This window comes from Mesoplodon mirus (assembly GCF_964341445.2).
Source record: "Mesoplodon mirus genome assembly, chromosome: 14".
NCBI lineage: Eukaryota > Metazoa > Chordata > Mammalia > Artiodactyla > Ziphiidae > Mesoplodon > Mesoplodon mirus.
Window position 1 is genome coordinate 86,251,724 of NC_138990.1, and position 23,139 is coordinate 86,274,862.

Below are 23,139 nucleotides of genomic sequence, written 5' to 3' on the forward strand. Positions count from 1 at the left end.
GCCTTTCTCTCCCTAATATATCATGGCCTTTAACCTCTAGATTAGAATTTTTATAAATGTAACATTAAATGGGGATGGGCTGTGGGAGGAAGTGTACAGGTTTTCTTGTATTGTTTCTTATATACGCATATGTATGTCTACACATGCATTAGTCTAGTTCCTAGTCCCTTACTCCTTCTGCATTGCATTATTTAAAAGTCCTTTTTATAATATAAAAATTTGGTGATGGGGGATGGTGAGCAGAACATGTACAAGTTGGAAGGAGAAATATTTCTTTAAGATTTAGCTAGTATGCCAGGTGTTTTTACATATACTCTTTCATTTCATTCTCACAGAAACACTGTGAGATAAACACTATTATTTGCATTTTTAAATGGGGAAATTGAAGCTATGAGAAGTTAAGTAATGTATGTAGATCAAGATCTAGATTCAAGCTTATCTGATTTGTTCCCAATTTTTAAAAAAACATCATGTTGACTAGAAATCAATAGGCTTTTAATTTAGTTTTTAAAATTACAAAAGAATTCAACATTTTTACAAAACCTTTTATTTTTTGACTGAAGCTACTATTTTCCTGACAACAGAAATAGACACAGATGGAATGCAGCTTTTGCACTTTGGCCTTCCCACCTGCTTTCTTTCTGAAATATGAAAATGATCCACCTTGAAAAAATGAAGACAAATTAACTACATGCTAAAGAAGGAGGACTGGAACAACTAAAAGAACCTAAGTCTTTGATGACACTGTACAGCCACCATACCAACACTGAACTGCCTACATCTGGACTTCTTGTCATATATAAAGAAACTCTGGGCTTCCCTGGTGGTGCAGTGGTTAAGAATCCGCCTGCCAATGCAGGGGACACAGGTTCAAGCCCTGGTCCAGGAAGATCCCACATGCTGCAGAGCAACTAGGCCCAAGTGTCACAACTACTGAGCCTGCGCTCTAGAGCCCGCAAGCCAAAACTACTGAGCCCGCGTGCCACAACTACTGAAGCCTGCGAGCCTAGAGCCGGTGCTCCACAACAAGAGAAGCCACTGCAGTGAGAAGCCCGCACACTGCAACGAAGAGTAGCCCCTACTTGCCACAACTGGAGAAAGCCCACGTGCAGCAACGAAGACCCAAAGTGGCCATAAATAAATAAAGAAATAAATAATTGATTGATTGATTGATTGATTGATTGATTTTAAAAAAAACCTCTGTATTCATTTAAACCATTATAGTTGGGTTTTAGTTACACGTAACCAAATACAATCTGAACTACAAACATCACCATTAAACATCATATATGACCTCATTCTTCACATCTAAAAAAATATGTTAACACATCTTGTACTTTGTTTCAGGGCAAGAAGAAATCCCAAATCTTAAATAATAACACTCTATATAATAAATCAATTAACTATATTAATCTCAATCAAAACAACTAAATCTTCTTAGACTATGGCATATTTTATAGTCCTTTTATAGGTCTCTATTTTTCACTGTATTTTCTTGAGGTATTTTGACAATTCATTTGTTCATTCATTCATTCCACAATTATTTGTTAAGCTCCTTCTATGAGGTGGGAATGACACAGTACTCTGAGATTTCCAGGAACTCTAGTTAAAGACTCTGAAGAAAGGAACTAAAATGAATTCTGCCTACATTCCCTGAGAAACTCTGAGGTGTGGAGAGGCAAAGAGTTTGAGTTTCTACTCCAGTGTAAAAGTCCTACACTACTTCACCTCAAGATTGTGGTCTGAGTTTTGGAATCAGAAAAAGTTAGAGAATCTACTTCAGTTTCAAACTCAGCTTTTCAAATCCCCCACAATTTAAAATAAATCATTTACAGTCATACATTAAAAACAAACTCTTCATTACACCTGCTACAACCAACCACAGAAAAACACAAGCTCCAGTATTTGTTTCTGATTAGAAGATCATTTCGGCACATGCAGCTTACATAAATGAATGACCAAATTTCCCCTATAAAACAAAAGGAAATTCCTTCCCTACATGCCCTTTTACTTAGATCACAAGGTTCCGGCAACAGTTATTTATGCCCCCCACAAACATCCAAAACTACTGGGGCAATGTATTAAACTAAGTACCTAGTATAGAAGGCATTTTAGAGAAAGAAACAAAAAAAAAACCCTAAAATTTTAAATTTAAAAACTGAAAACAAACAAAAATCCTGGTAGTCACAACCAAGAAAGAAAGGAAAAGGAAGAAAAAGATGTAAGAGATCTGGATGGATATATGAGATGAGGGAGAGAAGACTGTAAATGCCAAATCCAGAGATCATAGCAATGAAGAAATCTGGCATAATTAATAGGAAGAAACATCAAAAGAAAGAAAGAAAATATGAAGTATGTTTCAGGAAAGAACTGCCTTGCAAAGGCATCATTATGAAAGAACACTGGGGCTGTATATCTGGAGCACAGACTATGAGCAGGAAGGAGGAAAGGAGCAACTAGGAAGGAGGTAAGAGAGATAAGCCAAGGATACAATATGGAAAAAACTATATAGACCAAGTTAAGAAGTTTACTTTATTCTGAGAACAGTTAGAAATTAAAGTATTTAAAGCACAGTTTTGACATGATTTAAACTGTGTTTAGGAAGATTACTGGGCATTATATGGAAAGTTAATTATTTATTGTTCATTTTGTCAGGGCTTAAAAAATAGTTATATTACTGTGGTATCTAAAGCTGTTTAAGTGAGATATTCTTGTTTAAAAAAAAAGTAAGCACACTTGAGAAGCTCAATGTTCCCAAAGTAAGCATTTTGAAAAACAAATGCAAGCATGTATAGGAAAAAAAAAAATTTAATCACTTTTTTTTGCCTCTTGTTTTATTCAAAGTCAAATGATATATATGCCCATGGGTAATAAGGTCACCAGGTTAAAAGAGCAATATGACAATTATAAAAAGTTAGATTACAGCTACTACAAACCAGGGCCCATTAGCCCATACTACAGGAAAGTTATCACTATAAATGGCTTTTCCTGTGTCCTTATCAATGCAGTGCACAAAGTATCTCACTCTCAGCTTTTCTCTATGATCTATGTTTATGCCTATCTAACCTCACCAGGCACTGGTAGGTCAGTAAAACTAGGAGGCAGTGAGATATGGCAGGAGAGTGATGAGACAATCTGTTAAGTGTCAAAGATGTACTAGGAGTCACCAAATACTTCAGGGCAAAACTTTCCACATTAAAAAAATATATATCTCTAAAGAAAATACTTAAAATACATTCTTATTGCTCAGAAGTACTCAAGGTCACCATGGAAACAATCAGGAAAGCTTCTAGCTCTGTTCTAACAGCATAAAGATCTGAAAATAGTACCTACTCATTTCAAATTACGGTTCTCAGGAAGGCTTTTTGATTAAAAGTTCAATCTTTCTTTTCGTATCTCCAAAATAAACATGATAGATTAAAAAAAAAAAACAGGCCTCTTCAGAGTCTCTTACAAAGGAGATTTTCTCTAGATCCATTAAATTATAAACTTTTTGATCATCAAAAAGTTTGATGATCACGAAACATTCTGATCATCTTTACATCTTTCACTGTATTAGGAAATGCCTGCTTGAATAAAATATAACGTTCATTTTTTGCAGATCTTCTCAGAATATACTTGAATATACTAGTGTGAACTGTAAAAAACTCAAGACAGAAATAAAGTACACACAGCTTCAATGACATTTGAAGTAGGGCTCCCCTCTTTTTTTTTCAAACAGAAAAAAACAGATCAACTGATGAAAGTGGTATTCCCCAGAAATACAGCTCCAGAAACAACTTTAAGGAGACCTAGATAATTAAGCTATCTGCCTCTGGCAATGCTGAAATTCCATATCCAAAATTTCCAATTTCATGTGACCAGCAAAATCAAATGATGTTTCCCTCTCTCTGTACCACCATGTTTGGAAATGTCAAATAAGGGGAAAAAACAAAACACCTTATTCACAAACTCTAAGCATCGAGAATTTTGCATATAGGCCCTATTCATTTGTCTTAATTTCTACCACTGGAGTAGTAAGTGATCCCACTTGTATTTACACCCAAACCAAAATTTAAATGTTCATTCAAGTGTCTTTGTAAAAAACTGAAAGAGTTTAAATAATGGATTTTTACTACAGTTATATAAATTAATAAAATTCAATAGTCTCTGTTTAAAGTAGAATCAGGATAGCTTTAAAAACACAACTAGGTTATGGTAAAAGTACAATTCTAATGAACACTAAAAAAATCAGTCAGGGGCTTCCCTGGTGGCGCAGTGGTTGAGGGTCCGCCTGCCGATGCAGGGGACACGGGTTCGTGCCTCGGTCCGGGAGGAACCCACGTGCCGCGGAGCGGCTGGGCCCGTGAGCTGTGGCCGCTGAGCCTGCGCGTCCGGAGCCTGGGCTCCGCGACGGGAGAGGCCACAACAGTGAGAGGCCCGCGTACCGGAAAAAAAAAAAAAAAAAATCAGTCAGAGCTCTATTTATTTATTAGCATTCACCGCCAGATCAATGGTCTGTGAGAAGCATTGTCAAAAGCTATGTGAAGTTGATGTATGAATATCTTTCTTTCATTCGCCAATCAACTATCTTAAAATCAAGATGTAGCCGAGATGTTCTGCTGTTTTTTTAAAGGGGGTCTCATTTTTTTAAATCAATAACAACAAAAAAAAATCTGACCATCAAAAATACACCCAATTCTTCAGATTTGCTTTAAGTCTATGTTCCAATTCTTGCTACTAAATTTACTTGGTTATTAAAGAGCTAAAGTGCTTTTTGATAAAAGTACAGAAATAAGAATCCTAAAACCTTACCTCTGGTAGCAATAAAAGAACTATTTTGGAGTGAGGCTAGTCTCTACCAAGTAAGATGTTTTCCTCATTTAATGCAGTCAAATTTGTATAGCACTATGAGACTGCTGGACAAAGTACTATATAAAATCCAAGAAAATATTATTATAAATACATGCATAAGAAACAACTACCACTACTCAAAAGGATCTTGAAGTTTAACCTTGAGAATGCCAAAACTAATTTTTTCTTTAATTGAAAACTTCAATAGTGTCTTAGACTCTTCAAATATTTATTCCCCAAGTACTTTTATATAATAGCCAATTGTTACCACAAAGTTCTTTAAGTAATTTCATTAAGTAATTCCCTTAACACCTCAGAAAACTCATGTCACTTAGAACTGCTAATATCTTTTCCTTTTTCCACACTCCAAATCCTTTCCTTGCTATATCTGTAGTTAATGACGATGGATTTTGTAAATTCTCCCAGCTGCCAGTACAGATCATACCAATAGATCGCAAAGGGATTATATCAGATTATAAAGGGAGAAACATGTTCCAGGAATATTACTGCCCACCCAAACTTCCCCATCCCCTGCCTCAACAATAATCATGAAGGACTGTAAAGAAATTGTAGGTAAATTCTAACTCTTCTGCTTATTCACCTCTCCTAATTATAGCCAAGTACTTAAAAAGAGATATTATTAAATGCAAGTAAGAGGTAAAATATTCTGAAATTTAACACAGTTAGTTATATTTGGGGAGATAAACTACTAACTCCAGTTCTCATAATTATTTCTAAATCTCTGCTCTGAACCCTTCTAAGTAGAAGAATTCAGGGGACAAAACTATTAGTTTAGATGCTGAGGCTAACTTACTCTTACCAGAAAAACAGGTCACCAGCTTGCCCATATATAATGGTCCCAGGGAATAAAGATTTATGACAAAGAAATAAGGTCACTTTGAAATAGGCTTTTAAATTTAGATTTTCCCAAGGTTTCCAAATCTAAGAAAAAGACAAGGTGGTAGGGAGTCCCTAGGAGGCTTATAAAAGGGGATACTCAAATGGAATGGGGTAAACTGTTCTGGGGCATAGGTCTATAGACAGTAGATACCTGAAACCTAATTTAGCTTGTAGTTCCCTTTAGAGGAGGAATTCTTTCTGGGCCTATGGATAAGATTCAGGAGTTAGGGAAGCCTCTGAAGTTCTAAGCAAAATATCAGGTGCATGTATATACGTGCATTTTGTCTGCGGAAAGGGTTCACAGCTCTCATCTAATTCTCAGAGGCCTCTTGCTGAAGAAAGTTTAAAAGAAATACTGTACTTGCAGTATTATATTGTCTTTATAATAATGAATTCACTGAACAACAACATTCTTCTTTCCTTATATCTTAGGCTGTTTTACAGTGTCCTTTAGTGACTGAAGGAGAATTAGATAAAACTAAGGTTCTGATGATTTATGTAATACTGAGGGGTTGCTGCCTACTAAGAAAAAATCCATATATTGCTATAATAGCTATCCCTAGACCCAAGATGTCAGAAATCTTTAAAGTAACCTTTTCATTATAGTATAACACACATGCAGAAAAGTACATAAATCAAAGGTGTACATTTGTCAACATTTTTTAATCTGGGAATTTTTTTTAATTGTTCATGAGCAGATGATCATTAACAACAATATACCACAAGAAGATCATAAATAAGGCACAAACTAGGGGTACAGTTATGCTTACAGGTTTGCTCCCCCAATCTCTTAATGATACCCAAGATCCTTGTTAGGGGACGTATATACAACCTTTCAGTGACAGAAGGGTGAGTGAGCAGCAAATTTGGAGAAAAGTCAGAAAAATGTTATAGTAAATAGAGAAGCTTAAAGTACATACAAATCTTTGTCCAAATTGACTGGAGTTCGAGGCTTGGAGCCCAAAAACATGGCTGACATCACTGGATAGAGTTTTTTAAAAATCTGTAAGACACATTGGTTTCTGTCTTCATTAGACAGATAGTCCATCTGTCTTTTTAACTACAACCACACTATGTACAAGAACTTCAGATTATTATTATTCATCATTCCCCTTCCAGTAAAATTTTTACTTTATGTTATTTTCTCCCTTCCTAAAAAAATTATCTTTAATGACTGTAAAATGCTTCATATCCTGTCCCTTACCTGCCCATTTCCAAACTGTACAGGAAGATTTAAACAGTATAAGTTGTTTAAAACAATTCTATAAAACACACCTACCTTTGCCCTGCACACTTCCATTTGCATTACTACATCAAGGACCAAGTCTCAATTAACCACTATCTGACCCTTGTTCACTTTCTTCCCTCCCCTCCTTCTGCCAAAGTTTGCCCTTCCTGCCAAAGTTCAGCACTTCCTAGAAAAGTCTCACAGCCTGTTTGATATTGTACTTCACTTTAGTCACCAAAGGAAGAATTTACAGGTGCTTGGCCCCATCTATAAGACCATGACCGAAATCTGACCTCCTGTTACAATACGTGAACTCCTGCCCTACTGATAAGGCTGGCAGATATAAGTAGGATTTTTCAAATAATCCTTTGGGAATTTATAAGCAGCACAGCCATAAAAGGGGGGTGAATGGAAGGTCGGTTTCACTAAAAATAATAAATATTGCCATGTTTATTCAAAGTGTGCCTTGTTATCCTCCAGGCCAAAAGTTCAGATAAACACTATTGTAAATGACAAATATTAGAACTTTTTGTTACTTCTGTTATGATCCTTCCGTTGGACACCAATAGAACTGTTTTCCCTTGTATAAGTCCCAGCTCTGATATTGTATAACACTGACTGAGACTAGAATGCTGGATTCATTTGCAGGTCAAAAGGAGGGTAGCTATCTTTCAAAATAAAAAACAAACATTTATTTAGTATTATATACTACTAATTCTAAGTGCAAAGTGCTAGGACTAAAAAAAATGAATAAAATATGGTACCTGCCCTAAAAAAGCTTATAGTCTATTGAGGAAAAAGAATGCCTATTTAGAATACAATGATATAATACAGTAAGCACTAATGTAAATATGTACTGAGTCCTATAATAGTGCAAAGAAGAAGAGGGTCCACTGTGCTCAAAGTGAAACATCAGGAAAATTTGCTAGAGGACATAAACAGGAAATAAATATGAATCAGTAAAATAGAAATGGGAATAGTAATTCAGGCAGAAGGACTAGCATGAAAAAAGGATGAGATGCATGAAATAACATGGTACATTCAAAGAACTGGAAGAAGTTCAGTATCATTAAAGCAAGGTGGTAAGCAGCAGGAAATATGGCAGACCAGACATGGATATGTACTTCCATATGCTGTATCTTCTTCTATACTTCTATATTTTACTCCACGGATGACCAATTAGAGCATTTTAAGCAGACAACATTGGTCAGATTTGTGTGATAGATAGATTATTAACACTACAGTGAGAAGTGAGTGAGGGGGTTATGATACAAGGTAGGGAGAACATTTAGAAGACTGCTTTCAATAATCCTGATGAAAATCTGCAGTAGGGCAATCATTTTAGGATAGGGGAGGATGAAGTAGAACTACATTTAAGAGGTAACATTTGCAAGATTTGGAGATCTGGATATGTTATTGAGAAAAAAGGAAGGGATTAAGAGTTTTAAGTGGTAAACTGTCAACAAAGTCAAAAGCAGCTGAAAAGTCCAGTAAGATACAGATTCAGGGTAGTGGTATGAACAGAAGATAAATATCCTGGGCTGATGAGAGAATGAAGAGTAAAGAAGTAGAGACAAGTATAGGAATAGAAAGGAATGAGAGAGAGAAAAATTACTTTCTCCTCAGTCCTCATTTCTCTATTCCTAAATCTCTTCTTAAAGCCTAATGTTAATATTAAGTACATCAGGAAATAAGAAAACATTCGTTATGAATATGTATATTAAATATCTTTGTCATTAATATTATGAGGAGCTATCTTTCATTATACAGTAATACAAATTAGTGATTTGAGAATGGGGAAACAAATACAGAAGAGTGATAAATTACTGCCCCCAAAAAGCTGTGAAAAGTCAACCCTAGAAGTTATACATGCTGTGGCCCTCGCTTTAGCAAATGAGATATTTGAGTTCTTACTTAAATTCCCTATAGGAATGGAACAGAGACATCTAAAAAATAAACATGTATTCCAGAAAAAATAGAGCTGAGTTCTTATCACCCTAGTTGAGATAGGGTGTTTCTTCAAAACTCAAGAAATATTATGATTGGGGGAAGAGGCCTGTTTCTGCCATATAAACAATGCTTTAAAATTATGAACAATAAATATTTCAATATTATTGAATACCAGTGTATAGAATTTATTTTGAAGTGGGCAGTTTAAGGTCTCCCTGTTTTGTCCTCACAATTTAAGATTATATAGGTTTTGTATATTTAAGAATGTGTGAATTTTAAATAATTGATAAACTTTGCATGTTGATAGCAGAAACTACAACCTCTATCAACATGTCTACACTTTGTCATATACTTTGAAAAATACCAATAACATGTCTAATGACTGCATCAGAGACACATAATTTTTGCCATATTAACTCCATATATTAAATGCCAACTATGTGCCAGAGATAGGCACCGTTCATACAATATCTATAACTGCACTAAGTGGTAATTATTATTGCATTTTATACATGAGAAAGCTAAGGTTTGGGTGACTTGCTTAACACCACTAGTGTGCAAATAAATTACCTCAGTACTCTTATGAATCACTACTAGAGTTCTCACTTGAGGAAAATTTGTTATATTTTCTATATCGTTAAATCTTAATAAAGCTTAAAAAACTAGCATACACACAGTGATGATATAGTGCTGTCATATTATAGTCATTCAAAGGTTGTAACTTCTTTCCTGATATATTATAGTTTTGTAAAAGCATAAGTCCTTGACTTATCCATCTTTAGGTACCACTTATTTATCTATTCATTCAACTAATATTTATTGAGAACCTACACTAAGTACTGTTGTAAGTACTGAGGATATAGCATTAAACTAAACAAACTACCCATTTTCAAGACTTTACACTATTTGAGAGGAAATATTCACTTGATTTTGCAATTATGAGGCTTATAAAACTTTATATGAGCAAATATGGTTCTTTAACCATACATACTATTGAAGAGACTAAACAAAATCATGGAGCATGGAAGCAAGATAATAAGGGAGAAAGGAGAGGGAAGTACGTGGCAAAGGAAAAATGCGTATTACTGCATATGTGATTTCTGCTCAACTTTCAATAAACAGATAACTTCTATCTTATACAAATCATTTTATAAAATAGAAAAAAGGGAAGAATGTTCAACAATTCTAATGAGGTTAAAATAACACTGACTTACAAACCACATAAAGACAATGCAAAAAAGAAAAGAGTTAGAAGAAAAGAAAACTGGTCATAAACAGAAACACAAAAAAGATTAAAAATGAAGTAAATAAACAAAAAGCAGTTGAATTCCACAGGGTGTTAAAAAAAAGGCAGTAATACATCCTCATCAAGTTGGATTTATCTAAGGAATGCAAGGATTGTTTAATATCAGAAATATCTATCAATGAAATCCATCACCTTCATGAATTAAAGGATAAAAACCATAGCATTATATCAGTATATTTGGAAAACAAATTCAATAAAATTCAGTACTCATTTATGGTTTTATAAAAAATTACAAGAAGTCTAGGAATAACTAGATAAAGAATATTTACCAAAATCCTATTGCAAACATCAAGTTAATGGAGAAACTTTAGATACTTTCTCTTTGAAATTAGAAAACAGAGAAGGATGTCCACTATCACTTTACTAAACAACAAAGCGATGATGATCCTGGTCAATACAACAGCACAATAAGAACAAAGAGATATATGGCTAGGAAGAAAAGAAACAAAGTCAATATCTGCATATATTATGATCAACTATACAGAAAACCTATCATAAACCAAAAAAAGAAACTACAATAACTAGCAAAAGAGTTGAGCAGGTTGTCAGATGTAGGTTAACTTACAAAAATCAATAGTGTTTCTCAATATCAGCAATAATATTAGAAAATAAAGTAGAAAATAGCAACAAAAACTACAAGCATTTTCTTGTTAACTTAAAAAAAATGCCCAAGACTATTAACATAGAAAAAAATCTTAATGAAATAACTTTAAAGTAGATCTTATTCTTCCACAAATGGGATAACTTACCATTATAAAGTGGTCACTTCTTCCCAAAACTTATCTATAAATTCAATTGATTCAAACAAATATTCTAAGAAATTTTTTCTTATAAACTCAAACTGACTATAAAATATATATGGAAAAATAAAGTTCTATAAATAGTGAAAGCAATTTAAAAGAGGAAAAATGGGAAGGTACTTCTTTTACTATATATGTAGATATATTACAAAACCAGATATAACAAACTATAGAGCTGAGAAACAGATTCACATAAATATGAATATTTAGTGTATGCCAGATGTACTACCAGGAATTACTGAGTGATGTGCAGATTATTTAATAGATGGGATTAATAAAACTTAATTCATCACATAGAAAACAATTGAGTTGGACCCCTATCTCATACCTATACATACAACAGTGAAAACAAGATGGATCAAAATCAAAATGTGAATGATAAAATGTTAAAGGTAATGGAAGAAGAATGCTCTATGACCTTGAAAGAGAGAGGGATTTTTTAAAAACAAGAATCAAAAAGTACAGATTATAAGGTTAATACTGATTGACTTGATTATATTAAAATCAAATAGTTCTGTTTCACAAAAGATAACACAGACATAGTTTAGAATCTGGTGGCAAACTGGAAAAAAGATATCTGTAATATCTTAAACTGTTACTATCTACAATATTGGAAGAATTTCTGAAATGTCTCTTTCTGGCAAACAGAAAAGACAAAAACAAGAAATCCAATTAAAAAAAAACTGAACAAAGACCAAAAGTAGGCTGTTCAGAGAAGAAAAATCTTAAATGATTAGTATGTCTATAGAGAGAAGCATAATGTTACCAGTAATCAGAGAAATGCAAATTAAAATGATATCAATATCCACCAGGTTAGCAGAAATTATAAATTGGTGAAATTAAATATTATATTGATACATATACCTTATAACCCAAGAATTTCATGCCTAGGTATAGAAAACATAGAAACTTACACACCAGTCCATAAGAGGGTACTATTTGTTACAGCAGAATATTATAGGCAATTTAAGTGTTATCACTAAAGTAATAGATAATTAAATACAGCAAATACAAACCATCAATTAACTATCACGTTTAAGTGGGAGGCAATGAACTAGATATACAGACTATAAGGAGGACAGATATTAAAAATAGCACTAAGCAAAAGATATAAGAAATAGAACTAGGTCCATAAGACAATACTATCTGAATAAGTTAAAAACAAATACATATACAAGTCACTATATATTTTTCAAGGACACAAACAGAATCATGATCATATATTAAACATACTGAGTTAGTATACTTGGGGATGAGAGACAAATGGGCTTATGGACATGGGATGAATGGAAAAAACATGATAAAATAAAATATAACAGGGGCCTTGTATGAAATGATGAAAAGAGTGTGTCACAAACCAAGATGTATATAATTTATATAACACTCTGTACGTGATATTGAAAAGAAACTGTGACTTATTTTAGATGCCTTGATACAATTTTATCTATATCTTGCTTCATTTTTATATAGCAAGAATGATAAATGGAGAGAAGGAATAGAGAGTGAGAAAAGAGGGAGAGGGAAAGAGGGAAGCAGAGAGCAAGGAGAAGTGGGAGGAGGAAGGAGAGGAGAGGAGAAGAAACTATCAGTTCTTTTCTCAAACTATTGGAGATCACCAAAACTACTTCAGGCCATAACGTCCACCCAAACCATCTGGAGTAATGACTAAGTGACACTATGGTAAATATACAAGGAAAGAAAATGGATAACACACTGGGCAATAAGACATATTCAAATATACTAAAAACAACATGATAGAAGTTTCACTGAACTTTGCTATAAAATATATCGATAATGGACTTCTCTCATCAACTTGTCTTTGATGATACTTTAGCTTCATAGTTTAATTTTTTTATTGACTGTATGTATCTGTGTGTCTGCATATAGGTGTACTACCAAGAAGGAGAAAGCGCCTTTCTTAGAATCCCATTAATACCCATAATATTTCTCCCCAGAGAGGTTCCTCTTCCCATATGTGTTATATGATAAAGGAAGAATTATCAGGAATGATAAAGCAAACAGTTTTTACAAATATTATTTTAATATGTAAAGATAGGCTATTGTTATATAAATAACTACATTATTAAATTAAGAATAGAAATCTGAATTTGTGTGTCACTATTTCTAGGTATAATCTAATAATTTGTTGATGACTGATAGAAATTAACATTACTAGCTATAGCATATCACATGGAAAACATAAATAAAAGATTCAAGAAGAATTATTTTTTTAATAATTGATACTTCTTAAGTAACAGTTCCTTATTCCTTACTCTTAATACTAAACAGAAAAACTATCAAATATGAGAATGCAGAGTTTTGAATTCAATATAGATTTTTATTAGGCAAAACCAGATAAAGACTCACCAGGACAGAATATATGTGTAGACATCGATAAACAGGAGAGAAATCAACCAAATCTTGGGCCCCAGGTACCTGCAAAACAACCAAGATTGTCATAAAATATTCAAACAAGGCTATTAAGAGCAACTGCACTCATTTTTAATACTCAAGTGCTAAAAAAAAAAAAAATAAAGTATGCTTCCAGAAACCTAGTTTTGGCATTTCAGCCATGGCATTAATAATCACCAAGGTTGGGACACAGAACAGAAACAGGTGTAACTGGTCCTGCATCTGCTTTTAGAGACACATTTGGAGGCTGCAGTAAAAAGAAGGAAAAGAAAAAGGTGGAAATGTGACTTTGTTAACTTGAGTTTGTCTTCTTAGATACATGGTACTCTACATAAAAAAACCAAGTTTCAGTGGTCAAAAACAAAATTTGCCACTTGAATGGCCTGCCAGGCAACGTCTGAAGGGCATAAGAATCAGTGAATATTTAAGTCAGCATGCAATCAAAATACAGAACTATGCCAGGAAGAGGGGGAGATGATTTTTTTTTAAATTTTAGTTAGTTAGTTAGTTAGTTAGTTGCACCAGGTCTTAGTTGCAGCCGGCGGGCTCCTTAGTTGTAGTTCGCAGAGTCCTTAGTTATGGCTCGCCGGCTCCTTAGTTGCAGTACACATGTGGGATCTAGTTCCCTGGCCAGGGATCAAACCTGGGCCCCCTGCATTGGGAGCTCGGAGTCTTAACCACTGCGCCACCAGGGAAGTCCCTATATTTTTAAAAGTAAGATAACGAATGGAAAACCAAACCTAGAGTAATATCAACAAATTGGAATAGGAACAATGCATACAAATTAATCCTAAACATCGAAAGAGAAAGTAAAACAAAAAACATCAGGTAAGAACTGCAGTATAGTCACAGTGCTAAAACTGATTTGTTACAATCCTGATGATGAATAAGTCACACTTTACTTTGACCTCAAGTCCTCATCTGAAAAAAAAAAAAACTAACCAGTTGACCCATAGAAATTTAACAAGAATAAAAGGAAACACTGAAAGCAAATATTAAACAAAATAAAACAAAAAAGAAAAGACAAAATTACATAAAGAAATACAGTAGTCAAAATAAAGACCTAGCTAAAGTTTTTACTGTAACACTAGTAACTGTATCATTCATCAGAATATAGGCAGCAGGCATATCTAAATTGGGTTGGGCTGATTCATGATTACAAGGTCAGTTTCCTTTACTTCATAAAGTAAGCCTCATATCTTCTTTAGGGAACAGATTCTTCATCAAGATGCTGTTCCTAATGAAACCTACTCATTCTGCAATTCAACAGTACAATACCTACTTTCTTTTCCCTCCAAAACCATCACATCTCTCTATACATTGGTTCAAGTTTATTGACTATCTGTTCATTTGCTTTGCACCCATGAGAGTAGAGATTAAATCTCTATGTTTGGGAACCTCACTCTATACAGTATATATCTGTAAGCACTCAAAACAAACTTTTTGTGAATCCAAAGATGATAAGGTGCTTAAGATCCTACACCATGGCCAAAGCATAGTTTCCCTTAAAAAAAAAAAAGGCATTTAGAAAAGTTAGTAAGCATTGGGCTTCCCTGGTGGTCCAGTGGTTACGACTCCACGCTTCCAATGGAGGGGGCGTGGGTTCAATACCTGGTCGGGGAACTAAGATCCCACATGCCACGTGGTGCGGCCAAAAAGAAAAAAGAAAAAGAAAAAGTTAGTGAGCATTGCCAAATTACTGAGAAAAACATTTTATGGACAGATGGGCACCATGTAGGTAAAGAAAAGTATGACTAAAAAGCATGTAAAATTTCTAACTTTAAGAGTACAATGGATACTCATTTTCATCTTAACACAAAAAGAGGCAGCAGGTGATCATTTCAGGCATTCTTATTTGAAATGACCACAACATTAAAGCACCTTTACAGTCGCTCCTCTTTGAAGTGGAGATTTCAAGGAAATTTATTTTATTTTTCCAGAAAACCAGAACCTACTAGTGAAAACTAGAGCTAAGTGGAAAACAATCTCAAAAGAAGAAAAAATTGAAAATTTCCATTAAATTATATTTATAATAGTATTTAAATTACCTAAAAATTACACGTGCATATAAAAAAAGACAAGAAAGAAATGCATAAAAAAAATTTTTGATCTGTATAGAAAATGAAACTTTTCCCCTTTATTTAGAATTAACGATTATAAAGTTATTTTTTAGAAATATATACTTTTAAAAAGTTTAAGAAAACTTCACCTAATTTTAAATAACAAATTTTATCACAACTTTGTTTATATGCTCTTCTTCATGCAGTTTATTTACTTTGTTTTGCTTTGAACTCACAGCCATGGTTTCATTCAAAAGGAAACTGCTTCTAACCATTGCTCAGACAGAGCCTTGGTCCTTTCACAAGTCAGACCCATCCTTACAGAATGAACATCCACATTAGGGGACAGTTTCCCCAGAAATCTGTGACAAATAACCTAATGGGGCCCTTTACTAATGTTCTGAGAAGACTGGTTTATCTGGGCCAAATAAAAAATAAATATAATTAGAGAGGAGACAAAGGCTTTTCCTGTCATCACCACCAAATATTTATCAAACCTATTCTCTATGAGGCTGTCTTGACATCATCATATTCAGCTTCAAACCGTTTAAAGCACTCTGACCTGGAAGTACTGGCTCTGCTATTTCTTAGCCTCTGAAATCATAATCCAGTTAAGTCCTCCTAAGCACATGCTTTCTTGCTTTGAAAGTGGTACACAGAAATCTAGACAAGAAGGAGCAGAATGGGGCAAACTTTATTTCCACCCTCCAAATAGCCTACTGTTTAGAAATCATTTTTCCTCCATGCTCCCTTCTGTGAGGAACACTAGGAACACTGTGAGGAACCCAGAAGAGTGCTGTGAGAAGAAAGGTATGTAAAGCATGCACTGACTCATGTTGCTTTGAGCTAGATGTGTTTTCTCTGCTTCCACTAATGAAAAAGAATCACTTACATCTTCAGAAGGTGGAAGGAGGAGAGCAACATACACTGTACGTGAAGGAATGCTACATGTTTGAAAGGATAAGAAATGAACTTTCAAAAACCTAAATAAATGGGAGTGGGGAAGGAGTACTAGAACAAAAGGCAATGTTTCCTAACTCACATAAATAGCCTATTTCAAGGTCCACATTTTGCTCCCTATTTAAAAAATGCTAAATCTCTGTCAGAGCTGTCTTCATTCTTCTTCTCCTTCATTGCCCCTGCCTCCCTTCAGGTTGCAAAGAATGACCCAAGCAGGTTTAGGTTTCAGCTGGGGCAGAGGGAGGGGTCCAAGGACACTTTCCTAAGCTAACAATGACTGCCTCTAATGGTTTCTGTCTCCTAACAAAAGCCATGACTCCGTCTTTATCAGCTTCATCTAATTTTTCCTTTCCAAAGTAAATAACACAGCCCTTGCATTTTACACATGTCCAAGTTTGACAAATCATTATCGACTGAGACTATAACTGATAAGAGATAACTTTGTGGTAGGACGTTGTCATTTCCTCTCATAAGGGCTTTCTTTCTGAGATACAGAAACATGATTAAAATAGTTAAACATTTCCTCTGCATGGCAGTCAGGAACTCAAGACATTAAGATACTGGAGTCTGTATTTTTCTAGTTCAGATAGATCTATCTTCATACCAACAGTAGCCACAAACAATATACTTAAGATTATCCCGCTTTTTTAACTAGTTGTTTCCCTTAAGAATTCACATGAAATGATTTCATCACCAAGGACAGCAGCTGCCTAATTCCCTATATAGTTTCTGAATGGAGCACCTTCTGCCAGCTCAAACCTCTTTATTTTCAGGGAGGAGGAAATAGTAGGTAAAATTTTAGATTATGTACCTAAGAAATCTATGCCTGAGAGCGCATTATAATATTATATAAATTAAAAGAACTTTGATATATTTTAAAATAACAGATAATAATAAGCTGTTAAAAGAATTTACAGGTGACTGTCCTACAACATCCATAGGCAGATGTCATGGAGGCAACAACTACGTTCGACAATTAAACATTCACATACCCACTAGAGATCTTGTACTGTTAGATACCAATATATATGGCTAATCTGTCTGTTTCAACCTTATATTCCTATGATAAATATTAACAGCTTCAGTCAAAGAAATACTCCCTAATTACTGTCTATAGACTATTTGCTGTTAAACAGCATTACATCCATCAATACACCAGCTATCACATGATGCCACTAAATAGATGGCAAAAAGAGTCCAGACAGAGGACACTGCAAAGTAAGAAAAGTAAATTTATAAATAGAATTAATGAAAAGCACCCTGAAAAAAATAGTCTTTTGAACCTCTGTACACAATATACATTAGAGAAGATATAAAGATTCAGAGGAAAAACAGGAATATTAGATGTCAAGAAGAAAAGAAACATGAGTATTTCTGATTACGAAAATTCTTGCAAAACATCAGGATCTGATTTTTATATGTTTTTCTTCTTTTCTAATACATCTTAGTTCAAGTCAAAGGAAGTTTCTGAAAATGGAAAGGTTAGTGGGTAAGTTCGTCTCATATATGATAAGGAAAATGTTTTTAATTTTTTTTAAAAAAAGGAGATTTTGATTTTAAAATAAATAATGACATTCAGGTTTTAACAGATACACTCATTTAATATTTATTTTCCCAAAAAAAGGAGTTAGAAGTTAGTTCTTTCCACAACCTTTAAAGGCTCACTAGTGGACCTGTAGGTAACAGCCTGGTAAATCTACCTGCTTTACTACTGGGTAAGCACATCATTAGAAAAGGGAAATAGAGTACAAGAAACCATCGCTTGGCTCCTTCCACTCAAGAAGAGTAGCAAATGTACTAAGAGAGATTTACCTAGGCTGCTGATAAAGACAGTACATGAAAACAGAAATGCATTAGGGTGCTCTAGTTCTGTTGTTCACACAGCTGTCCGAGGAGATACAGACACACACACACACACACAGGCCATTTATTTTTCTCTTGCGAACGCTTTTAAAGTAGGTGGATCTTCCAAAAAGAGTATGATAGAAGTTTGCAAGGAATTTAGATATGTTTCTCACTAATTATTTGAATCATTCTCCATCTTAAAAATACTTTTGATTACCACTTAAAACAGTATTTTGGTATTTTGGTTTCTTGGTATTGGTAAATGAATCTAGGGACTTGGTGCCTATCTCTGAAAATTAGTTGGATCTCACGTCATTAAAATGCACCAGGCATTTTTCTCAAAGGAGAAAACAACAAATGATTAGCTAAAGGGGCATTGCCTCTGAATTCAGAGGATCAAATTTGACTGCCCATATTATGTTTGGAAGCCAGGAAATACCCGTCAAACATTTTTTACCAGTGTACTTTTCTGAACTACCTGACTTCCAAATTTCAGAGAAAAGAAGGGTAGAATTCATTTGGACATAAGCTTTAATAAAGCTGGACTAAACACCACAGACACACAAACTAGAAGGCACAGAATTCTAAGTGACTAGAATTGGCTAAAGTATAAAAAATTTTCTAAGCTTTTAAACATATAAGAATACCCTGACCAGAGCCCTATCCTAAAAAGTACAGTATTTTTCTATTGAGCTTCTCACAAATTATTAGAACCCTTCCTGAGAAATCCCTCAGTAGATTACCACTTAATTTACTCAAGTAGTTGCACTAAACAGAAGAAATCAGGAAAAATATCAGCATTTCTCCTTACTGAGACATTGCAAAAAACCTTGTGGCCAAAATTAAATGAGGGTCCCTCAAGAATTCTCTGCTTGAACCTGAACACTTAGGAAATAAAAATTCAACTGGTCTTTATTTAACAATGGTCTACTATATGCTAAGAAACTCTAAACTATTAGGCAAAAAGGAAATTTAGCACGAATATGGTATTAAATATAAAAGTTCTAAGAGAAGGAAAAGTTAAGGTGATCAAAAGTAGGTAGAAGAAAATAGTATAGTATTATAGATAAAGAACTAATATCCCTAATATATAAGGAAATCATAAAAATTGAAGGGAAAAAATCCCAAAATCATTAGAAAAAAATGAGCAAAAAACATGAGCAGATAGTTTATTGGGGAAAAAAGATACAAATAGCCCTCAAACTTATCAGATACTACATTTCACCCACGGTAAAAGGAATGCAAACTCAAACTATACCATTTCTCATTTATGCAACTGGAAAAATTCAGTAACTTAACAAAATGGTCTCTTAAGGAAGCTATAAGAAAATAGGCACCTCATACATTGCTGGTAGGGTGGAGGTATAGAAAATGTTACAACCTCTATGGAGCAGAATGTGACATTATCTAACAAAACTACATATGCATTTACCCCTTGAATCAACAATCTAGAAACCTACCCTGAAGAAACATCTCCAACTACATGGAAAACAATTCTCAGGTTTTGGAGTTTATTATGAAACTTTTTTTAAGTTTTAAGGTGTTTTACATACAGTAAAATCCATCCTTTCTAGTGAACAACTCTGTATGTTCTAAAAAAAATCCATATAGTCCTGCAATCACTATCACAATCTAGATTTTAAAAAATGGTTCCACCACCCCCAAAATTTCCCTCATGCCCCTTTGTAGTCAAATTGTTCCCTAATGCTCAGCCCTTGACAAACACTGATCCATTTTATGTCCCTCGAGTTTTGCCTTTTCAAGAATGTCATATAAATAGACTCATACCATATGTAGCCTTTGAATCTTGCTTCTTTCATTTAGCATAATACATTTGAGATTCATTTATGTTGTTTCATGTATCTATAGTTCACTTCTTTTTATTTCAGAGTGATACTCTAATTATGGATATACCACGGTTCATTTATCCCTTCACTCATTGGAGGACACTTGGGTTGCTTCTACTTTCTGGCAATGCATGAATAAAGTTGCTATAAACATTCAGGTAGAGGTTATTTTGTGAATATAATGGGTAAATTCCTAGGAGTGAGACCCCTGGGGTCATATGGTAAGTGTATGTTCACTTTATAATACACTAACAGGCTGTTTTCCAAACTGACTGTACCGTTTTGCATTTTCACAGCAATATTTAAGTTGTTCGGCACCCTGCCAGTACTTGATTTTGTCAGTATTTTGTTAAGCTAATTCAAATAGCTATGTAGTAGAGACACTATACTTTCATAGGAAAAGATTGGAAATCATTAAATGCCTACATATAAGAAACTGGCTGAATAAACTATGGTTCATTCAAATAATAGAGTACAATTTGGCAATAAAAATAGAATGAGAATGATTTCTATGAAGTGATATGAAAATTACTATTTTCAGGATATATTTTCAAGTGAAAAAACAAAGTACAAAAAATATATATGTATGATGCTATTAATGTTGTGTAAGGTATGAGAAAGGGTAAGTACACACACCACAAACACAAACTCATAATACTGATTACTTACAAAGGGTGGGTGGGATCAGGAAGGGAGAGATAAAGAGGAAAATGGGATTTCACTGAACATATCTTCTTACATAATTCTGCCTTTTGAACCATGTTCATATTTTACATAGTCAAAAAAAATAAATTAATAAGGATGGGGAACCCCAAAAATAACACAAAAAGAAACAAATGAACCTAAGAATATATAAATTTGGTAACAATCACACACGAGAAAATAAAATAGCCAAGAAACATCTGAACAAAATACTCTGAACTATACAACTCCACTGTATTGTAAGATGAGAAGAACTGCAAAGAAATCTTGAACTTAGTAAGTTTACTGCTTTTAGTGACACATGCATAGAAATTCTGAAACTATTTTGTGTTATATGATTAGGTAAATGAGTAAATATATTAATACTCTGGGAACCAGAATTCTCAGAGACACAAATATGGAATAGAAGAAGAGGAAGAACTATGATATCAGGTTTAAATTAGAAGCATCAGGTTTAACTCACAATTTATAAAAATGTCTACTATGTTGGTATAGCATGTGTATTTCTTAACTCTGTCCACAAAAGGAGCATACCTAATGCCCACATCTCAGTTTCTAAATATCACTGTGCAGTAAAAGGAACAAGAACTCTTTGACAAAATAGCTAATACTGGGGGCTGGGGCAAAACCTGGAGTAGACCAAGAATATCTTGTGCCAGAAAAAAAAGGAAGTGCTCAAAAATTGATGAAGACAATAGATGAGACTCCCACTAGCCAAATTTGGAACAACTGGAGAATCAAAATGAAAGACAAGAATGGACTATAACCCTTGTATATAAAAAAGAATATATGTGACAACACTGACACACAAAAAAAAAGAAAGGGAGAAAAGTAAAGCTCTTTATAGAATAATGTCAACTAATCAATGTGAATGAAATGATAAAAACAGAAAAATCACTATTTTATAATCACCACAGTAACACATGATTCAGGAAAAAACCATCAATGAATTCTAAACCAACAGGTAAAAAACAGGGAACAGGATAGCTGCATGATCTAAAAGTACCACTCCATAGATCACTTATTAATTACAAAGGAGGAAAGGCACCTTTACAGTGGAGAAATCTGGTAGACACCACCTTAACCAATTGTGTACATCCTGATATGATGCACTGAAAAGAACATAATACTACTTTTGTTATATTCCTGCCAAAAATTATTAACCTGAATCTAATCATGAGGACGCATCAGATATACCTAAATAAAGGGATATTAAATAGACATAAAAATTAAATGCAATGTGTGATACTTGTCTAGATGTGGTTGCAGGAAAACATGAAAGAAAAAAAACTGCTGTAAAGGACATTATGGGGACAACAGGGGAAATTTGTATACAAGTTATATATTAAGTGGTAGTACTGTATCAAAATTAAACTTCCTGAGGGTGACCATTGTATTGTGGTTATGTGGAAGGATGTCATTCTCAGAAAACTATAAGTTTCTGTATTGAGAGTTCAAATATGATGGATGAAATATGCCACTTTCTTTCAAATGATTCAACTTTAGCTGGGGCAGTGGGAGAGGGTGGAGAATAAAATTGACTTTCAAAATCCATTTTTTGAGAGAAAAATCTCCAAATTTAATAAGTATTTAAGTGAAGGTATATGTATGTTCATCTTACCACTCTGGTAAGTTTTCTAAAGATTTAGAATTTCTTTTAAAAAAGCTTTTTAAAAGAGGATATTACTCTAGAGGTCGGAGTTGGGGATGGGCAAGATGAGTGAAAGGGGTCAAAAGGTACAGGTTTCCAATTATAAAATAAATGTCATGGCATGTAACGTACAGCATGGCAACTATAGTTAATAATAATGTATTATATACTTGAAAGTTGTTAAGAGAGTAGATCTTAAAAGTTCTCATCACCAAAAAAAAAAATTGCAACTATGTATGGTGATAGATTAACTAGACTTACTGTGGTGATCATTTTGCAATACACAGAAATATCAAATTATTACATTGTATACCCAAAACTAATATATTATATGTCACTTATACTGTAATTAAAAATTCTTATAAATAAGTAAGAAGAGGATGTTACAGAAGAGGTGAGATTGACCTAGTCCTCAGGTAAAAGTAGAATTTGGTATTTTAGACAAGGAGTGGTGGGGGAGTACATTCCCTAGTTGGGGTTATTAGCAACTTATCACAGAGTGAAGGTGGTAGTTGAATAAGCAATGAGCACATAAAGGAGAAATTCCAGAAGACCTGAAAAGGCAAGTAGAGTTTTATAATTAAGGCAAATAATTTCAAAACAAGAACTTTATACTATCAGAAAATGAAAAAAATTTAAAGATCT

General features: G+C 33.9%; 1 protein-coding gene across 2 annotated transcripts in view; it reads right to left on the reverse strand.

Annotated features, from left to right (window-relative positions):
* EXOC6B (exocyst complex component 6B) overlaps nucleotides 1–23,139 on the reverse strand; it is a 730,495-nt gene that overhangs the window by 420,927 nt on the left and 286,429 nt on the right. For both annotated transcript variants that reach the window (XM_082642964.1, XM_082642965.1), the window contains exon 8: nucleotides 13,385–13,453. In XM_082642964.1, the coding sequence (XP_082499090.1) occupies nucleotides 13,385–13,453 (69 nt within the window). The remainder of the gene's footprint in view (nucleotides 1–13,384; nucleotides 13,454–23,139) is intronic.